This window comes from Protobothrops mucrosquamatus, unplaced genomic scaffold (assembly GCF_001527695.2).
Source record: "Protobothrops mucrosquamatus isolate PMUCROS unplaced genomic scaffold, P.Mucros_1.0 scaffold3702, whole genome shotgun sequence".
Classification (NCBI taxonomy): Eukaryota; Metazoa; Chordata; class Lepidosauria; order Squamata; family Viperidae; genus Protobothrops; species Protobothrops mucrosquamatus.
Genome location: NW_015389657.1, coordinates 67,460 through 75,550, shown reverse-complemented (window position 1 = coordinate 75,550; position 8,091 = coordinate 67,460). Strand labels below are relative to the sequence as shown.

General features: G+C 50.3%; 1 protein-coding gene across 1 annotated transcript in view; it reads left to right on the top strand.

Annotated features, from left to right (window-relative positions):
- Nucleotides 1–3,280: 3,280 nt before the first annotated feature.
- Nucleotides 3,281–8,091, top strand: part of LOC107298082 (zinc finger protein 397-like) — a 6,995-nt gene continuing 2,184 nt past the window's right edge. Inside the window, exons 1-2 of the mRNA XM_015827444.1 lie at nt 3,281–4,078; nt 6,980–7,085. Of these exons, the coding sequence (XP_015682930.1) occupies nt 3,281–4,078; nt 6,980–7,085 (904 nt within the window). The remainder of the gene's footprint in view (nt 4,079–6,979; nt 7,086–8,091) is intronic.

Below are 8,091 nucleotides of genomic sequence, written 5' to 3'. Positions count from 1 at the left end.
GAGGCCCTGGCCGTGGAGAGGGAGAGGGGGCTTGGGGGGATTTAAATACTCGATGCACCTTCCTGTGCTGTTTTATCTGCCCTGTGTAGTGGTGGGAGGGGAGGGGGGAAAACTGGCGGTGGGGCCCCTCCGGAGGAGCTTGGACCAGATAGCAGCGCGTGGCCAGGGCAAAGAGCGCGCGCGCCAGGAGGTGAGCTGCTTTTGCAAAAGCGGGAGGCGGCCGACCTGGGCGGCTGCAAAGGAGGCGAAAGCAGGGAGAGCCGGCGGGGCTTTCCCCGTCCTATCTAGAGAGGGAGGGGGGAATCCCGGGTAAGAATCCCGTAGCTGCAAAGTCCTTTGAAGTCCGGGCCTGGTGGCTTTCCCGCCCCCCGGGGTTCTGCAGCTTGGATGCACTACAACTCCCATCCTCTCGCTTGCCTGGGGCGCGGGAGCAAGTGTAATTTTGCGCCGTGCAAAAAAAAACACAACCGTGCAATTTTTTGAAATCCGGGCCTGCTGGCTTCTCCGCGCTCCAGGCTCTGCTGCTTAGGAGGTGCTAACTACAACTCCCATCTTCTCACTTCTTGGGCCGGGAAGCGAGGGAAGTGTAAATCTGCGCCGTGCAATTTTTGAGATGCGGGCCTGCTGGCTTCTCCGTTTCGGGGTTCTGCGGCAAGGATACACTACAACTCCCATCTTCTCGCTGGCCGGGGAGCGAGGGCGATGTAACCCTGTGCCGGGCAAAAGCCGTGCAAAAGCCCAGACACTTAGGGAGGGCGGCTTGTGCATCCCCGCTCCGCCTGAATGTGTAGGACGAAGAAGCGTGGGGGAAATATCTATGCAGATAGGAAATTGTAATGGTGAGGATGATGGGATTTAGAGTCCAGTGTCTCTTTTCAGGTTGGAAAAGGCAGTTGCTGGTCGTGCAGGTTGCCAGCTCTTTGAATTGGCTCCTGCGGCTAAATCTGTTAGAGTGGCTTTGATCTGACTGGATTAACAGGTGAAAAGCCCTTTAGCTCTATTTATTTATGTTTATTGCCTGCTTAATATTTGCATATCAAAGGTATTGTGAGAGCCACAGCCCTTTAGTAGATAGCGGGCCAGAATTGTGGTAGTCTTGAGATGAAAGTGCATTCCTTAAAGTTGTGTTTATTATGAAGCTATTAGAGTTGCAGGGTTATTACTAATGTAGATACATATCTATTCAGCTATATACGCTTTTATTTAATCTTAACTATCAATCTCATATTCCATTTCCCTCCTGTTTCCTCACCCTGCTGCAAATCTATTGTCTAATACGAACTTCCCTTGCATAGTTGTAAAGTGTGCAACCAGTTCATTATAAGCTATGTGTTATAATCTCCCCGAAGTGCTTTAATTTCTTATGATAATTAAAATTTATGTCCTGTTCTAGGGTGGGTTTTTTTTCCTGTATCTTCTTGGGCTTGTTTTTGTTGGGCGTTAGTGTTCAGTGCCATATTTTGGGAGTCTTATCTTGCAGTTTCTGTACAGGTAGTCCTTTTTGTAGTCCAAAATTTCTGTCGCTAAGTGAGACAGTTAAGTGAGTTATGTTCCACTTTATGACCTTTCTTGCCACAATTGTTAAATGTCTGTGGAGATTCTCAGTCATCCAGGTCATGGTTGTCCCAAAGGTGCTTTTTCAAAAGGCAACTGGACTTTGTTTTCCCTTGGAGATGTTTAGCTTCTCATCCAAGAACTAAAGAAGCTTTGAGACCATAATTCTTAAGTTAGTAACATGGTTGTTAAGTGAATTTGTCTTCCCCATTGACTTTGCTTATCAGAAAGGTCGCAAAAGGTCATCACATGACACCGGTACACTGCAGCCGTCATAAATGTGAGTCAGTTGCCAAGTATCCAAATTTTGATCATGTGACCATGGGGATGCTGCAACAGTCATAAGTGTGAAAAACAATCATAAATCGCTTTTTTTCAGTGCCTTGTAACTTCGAACGGTCACTAAATGAACCGTTGTAAGTTGAGAACTAGCCGTAATCAACTGACTGGTTGTGCCTGGGCTGAAAAGCTATGTGAGATCATCTGTGTAACAGTTCTGTAGAGCAGGGCTTTTCAACCTTTTCACCCATTGTACCACTTTTAGGATATGGCAACATCTGAGTACCACCAGTCGCCTAGCAAGGTGTCAAAAACTTGATGACCAAAAAAAAAAAAGGAAAAAAGTGATAAAGTACAGGTAGTCCTCGACTTACAACAGTTCGCTTAGTGACTGTTCGAAGTTACAATGGCACTGAAAAAAGTGCCCCCCAAGCCACAGCTGAGCAAGACACCTGCCTGCCCACACGGTGGCACTCTTCCTCCTGTCCGAGGTTTTCATTGTTGTGAGCATTTCTGTTGAGGATTGGCAGCAGGGATGGGGTGGGGGGTGTTTGGTTTTTATTCCCCCCGTCTGCTGGGTGGTTGCAGCAGGTTTTGGTCACTTCACATGACCCTGGGACACTGTGACCATCATAAATATGAATCAGTTGCCAAGCATTTGAATGTAAATCACAAGACCCTGGAGATGCTGCAACATTCCAGCTGATCGGCGCTTCTTCTGGGCTCAGCAGAAGCGCCAGGATCAGCGCTGAGCTCCAGCTGGAGCCTGGTGCTGATCCTGGCGCTTCCGCTGAGCCCTGACAGCCTTGCAGCTCCAGCCATCTCTTGCTCAGGCTTGTGCGGTGCTGCCACCGGTTCAGCGCATTCCCCTCCCCCGCTACCACTTTTCTAGGATGGTCGCGTACCACCTGCCAGGTGCCAACGTACCACAGGTGGTACCCGTACCACTGGTTGAAAAGCCCTGCTGTAGAGAATGAGGGAAGTTACTTAACAGATCTCGACCTCGATTTTGACAGAGATAAGCTAGATCCGTTACCAAAGTGAGGAGAAGAGAACGAGAAAATATGCGGAAAAGACCCCTCTGAGGGGTGTAAGAGGGGGAAGGGGGTACAGTACAATCAGACTTGCAAGATTGTGGTATAATAGCCACTCCCAATAAAAGTAGTTTTAGCCCTCCTGTGGAAATGATTCTTGGGTCTTCTTGGCGGGGCTGACAGTTTTTCAACATGCTTTATTTTTCTCCTCAGAGAGTGCCCCTTTGCTGCTGAATTATGTCGTGCGGCCTACTGCTTCCTTAAAACCCTTCCCATCCTGGAGGAAACTGCCTTATCTGCCGGCTGTATTAGAGAGAAAAGGAAGCTAAGACAAATTCTGGACATTCCCGGGAGCCCAAGGTTGACTGAAATTGCAAATTTTGTGGCCAGGGAGGTCTGCTTTTCGAGAGGCCATGGCGGCTGAGCAGAGGGCCAGAAGAGCTGATGGCATCCCAAGACGCAGGGGGATCGTCAAAGTGGAAGATCGTCAAACCATCAGCCCCAGAGGGCCAGAGGGAGCGGACCGTGCAGGGAAACTGCCTCGGGTCCTCCAAGTAGGGACCATCCGAGAGTTCCTGAATTGGGCTGCCCCACGGCAAGTGAAGCAGGAGCCCAGGGAGGGCTTGCCCGAAATCTGGGAAGCCCAATGGCAGGAGTTCCTCACTGCGCTCCAGTCCTCTCCTCTAGGGGAGGGACACCAGCCGCTGGCCGAGGGACCCTCCCCGTGGGGGGACAACAAAGCCTTCTTCGCCTCTTTTGAACGTCTGGCTGGAACCTGCCAGCTGCCCCGCCGAGAATGGCTGGCTCGCCTGGTGCCCGTGCTGGGCAGGGAAGCTAAAGAGGCCTACAGTAGCCTCAGCCTCCAGGACCGAAGCGAATACGCCAAAGTCAAGGCGGCCATCTTGAAAGGGGACGCCTTGCGGATGGAGGCGCAGCGCCAGCGTTTCCGGCAATTCCGTTACCATGAGGCCCGGGGCCCCCGGGAAGTGTACAGCCAGCTTCGGGAGCTGTGCCGGGGGTGGCTGAAGCCAGAGAAGCACACCAAGGAGCAGATGTTAGATCTCCTGGTCCTGGAGCAGTTCTTGACTCTCCTGCCCCAGGAGATCCAGAGCTTGGTGAGGGAACACGGCCCGGAGTCGTGTGCCCAGGCCGTGCCCTTGGCGGAGGCCTTCCTGCTCAGGCAGCAAGAGGCCGAAAGAAAGGGGAAGCAGGTATGTCCGACAGCGCTGAGCGGCCTTGTTCTTGACACAAAATGGTTGCCTGGTGATAATAATAATAATAATAATAATAATAATAATAATAATAATAATAATAATAATAATAATAATAATAATAATAATAATAATAATAATAATAAAGTTGGAAGGGACCTTGGAGGTCATCTAGTCCAATCCCCTGCTCAGGAAGAAAACCCTATACCATTTCAGACAAATGGCTGTCTAGTCTCTTCTTAAAAACTTCCAGTGTTGGAGCATTCACCGCTTCTGGAGGCAGATTGTTCCACTGGTTAATTGTTCTAACTGTCAGGAAGTTTCTCCTTAGTTCTAGGTTGCTTCTCTCTTTGGTTAGTTTCCACCCGTTGCTTCTTGTCCTGCCTTCAGGCGCTTTGGAGAATAGCTTGACTCCCTCTTCTTTGGGGCAGCCCCTGAGATATTGGAACACTGCTATCATGTCCCCCCTCGTCCTTCTCTTCATTAAAATAGACAGGCCCAACCGTTTCTTATGTGTTTTAGCCTCCAGTCCCCTAATCATCTTTGTTGCTCTTCTCTGTACTCTTTCTAGAGTCTCAATTTAAGTGTTGAATTTAAGTGTTGTTTTGTATTTTGCTGAAAGAGATCTTATTACAGATAGTCCTCGACTTACGACCACAATTGAGCCCAAAATTTCTGTTGATAAGCGGGACATTTGCTTTGCCTCATTTTACGACCCTGCTCGCCACAGAGAGAATCACTGCATATATTAAGTTAGTAACACGGTTGCTAAGTGAATCCGTCTTCCCCTTTGACTTTGCTTGTCAGGAGCTCACCAAAGGCGATCACATGACCCCCCCGGGACACTGCAACCGTCATAAATACGAGTGAGTTGCCAAGCTGTCTGGGTTTGGATCACATGACCGTGGGGGATGCTGCAACGGTCCTACGTGTGAAAAACGGTCACGTCATTTTTTTCAATGCCATGGTAATTTTGAACAGTCACTAAAGGAAGCCGTCGTAAGTTGAGGACGACCTGTATATTCATCCCAACCTCATCGCAACTAGTGTAAGAATTTCTGGAAGGAGGCGAAGGCGATAGAAGTAACTTAGGTGACTTAATGGCCATAATTGAGTCCGGAATTATGTCCGTTAAGTCACGTCGGTAGTTAAGAGAGTCATCACACGACAGACCCCATTTTATGACCATTTTTGGCTGAATTGTGGTTGTAAGTCAAGGACTACTTGTATGTTGTCTGATTTAGAGTTGATGATAAACAGGAGCTTGGCAAAACACCCGGACACATTTTCTGCGTCGCATGAGAAAAGCACATCTTCCTTCCCCTGTCCTGACCACTTTCCACAGAGGGACGATCGAGAGCATCCTGTCATACAGCATCACAGTCTGGTTTGGAAGCATCCCTGCTTCAGACAGGAAGGCGGTGCAGAGAGTGGTGAGAATGGCCAAAAAGATCATTGGCAGTTCCCTCCCTCCCATCCAGGACATAGCACAGAAGCGTTGCTTGAGCAGGGTCCGCAAGATTATCTGGGACACGACACATCCTCTTCATAGCCTGTTTTCCTTGTTACCTTTTGGGAGGAGGCTCTGTGGTATCCGAAGCGGAACATACAGATTCTGTCATAGCTTTGTTCCATAAACCTTGTGAACTCTAAACCAGGGCTTTTCAACCTTTTCACCCATTGTACCACTTTTAGGATATGGCAACATCTGAGTACCACCAGTCACCTAGCAAGGTGTCAAAAACTTGATGACCCCCCCCAAAAAGGAAAAAAGTGATAAAATACAGGTAGTCGTCGACTTACAACAATTCGCTTAGTGACTGTTCGAAGTTACAATGGCACCGAAAAAAGTGCCCCCCAAGCCACAGCTGAGCAAGACACCTGCCTGCCCACCCGGCAACGCTCTTCCTCCTGTCCGAGGTTTTCATTGTTGTGAGCATTTCTGTTGAGGATTAGCAGTGGGGTGGGGTGGGGGGTGTTTGGTTTTTATGCCCCCCGTCTGCTGGGTGGTTGCAGCAGGTTTTGGTCACTTCACATGACCCTGGGACATTATGACCATCATAAATATGAATCAGTTGCCAAGCATCTGAATGTAAATCACAAGACCCTGGAGTGGCTGCAACATTACAGCTGATCGACGCTTCTTCTGGACTCAGCAGAAGTGCCAGGATCAGTGCTGCTTTCCAGCTGATTGGTGCTTCTTCAGGGCTCAGCAGAAGCGCCAGAATCAGCGCCGAGCTCCAGCTAGAGCCTGGCGCTGATCCTGGCGCTTCCCCTGAGCCCTGACATCCCTGCACATCCAGCCATCTCTCGCTCAGACTTGTGCTGTGCTGCCACCGGTTCAGCTCATTCCCCTCCCCCGCTACCACTTTTCTAGGATGGTCGCGTACCACCTGCCAGGTGCCAATGTACCACAGGTGGTACCTGTACTACTGGTTGAAAAGCCCTGCTCTAAAGCTTCCTCTTTCCGTTATGTATTGAAATGGGCAGTGATTAATATTTATATGTTACTTACATGTAAGGGTGTAGGTCTATACCAGGGGTAGGCCACCTTGGATCTTTTATGACTCGTGGACTTCAACTCCCAGAATTCCTGAGCCAGCCATGCTGAGGGGAAAGGGAGAGGTTTCCAAGCTGAGCCATGCTGGCTCAGGAATTCTGGGAGTTGAAGTCCACGAGTCATAAAAAGAGCCAAGGTTGCCTACCCCTGGTCTATACATATGTTGTATATAGTACGTTTTAAATGTGTTACGTATGTGTACACTTTGAGAGGAAGCAACTACATTTCATTTTTAATGTGTGCCATTGTGCCCACAGGGAAAAAAACGACAATAAAGGTTATCTAATCTGATGAGGGATGGGATGGCTTTTTAAGGTCCCCGCTTTCTGCTCTTCTTTCAGACTCGGGGAATCCGAGGGGTGAACTGGGCCGAGGTGAAGCCATCTCCCGTGGGTGCTGGGCTGAAGCGAGTCCCTCGAGAGGTGAAGCAAGATGCCAGAATCCTGGGTAAGAATCTCCTGCCTCTGGTTCTTTGGAAGCCGTACGGTCACCTGTCTCAATCTGGTCTCAGCTGCTCTCCAGGACTGTGGAGACACCACGGCCTAGAATTCCTGGCCTAGAATCGGGAGTACTGGGAATTCTGGGAATTGCAGTCTCAACATATCTAGCAGGGGAAGGTGGTCCTGTGAATCTTTGCCAATTTGGGGGGGGCAAACAGAAATGACTAGATATGCAGTAGATTAGAGGTTCCCCCACCCCCCAGGTCAGCCCATTCAGAACTGGGCCACGCAAGTGGTGGGTGCTCAAACAGAACCATCCTCTCTTCCCCACCCCCACTGCCGTCCCGGTCCACAAACCCAGAAAGGGATCCTGCAAGTATCCTGAGCTCGCTTCATGTAGGGCTTTGTAGGTCGCAACCAACCCCTTGAATTGTATTTGGAAGCTGGTTGCCAGCCTTCCCAGGTAGAGGAGACAGGAAACACAATTGGGTGAGCTAACTCTATTTTAGTGTACCACACAAAATGGAATAACAGAATTGGAAGGGAGGTCTTTAAGTCCAGGGCTTTTCAACTGTCTCACCACCCCGTCTCTTCCAAGGCTGCTCGCTTGCTCGCTTGCTCATCGTCCCATCTCTTCCAAGGGTGCTCACTCGCTCGCTCACCACCCCGTCTCTTCCAAGGCCGCTCACTCACCACCCCGTCTCTTCCAAGGCCGCTCGCTCACCACCCCGTCTCTTCCAAGGCCGCTCGCTTGCTCATCGTCCCATCTCTTCTAAGGCTGCTCGCTCGCTCGCTCACCACCCCGTCTCTTCCAAGTCCTCTCACTCATCGCCCCGTCTCTTCCAAGGCCGCTCGCTCACCGCCCCGTCTCTTCCAAGGCCGCTCGCTCACCGCCCCGTCTCTTCCAAGGCCGCTCGCTCACCGCCCCGTCTCTTCCAAGGCCGCTCGCTCACCGCCCCGTCTCTTCCAAGGCCGCTCGCTCACCGCCCCGTCTCTTCCAAGGCCGCTCGCTC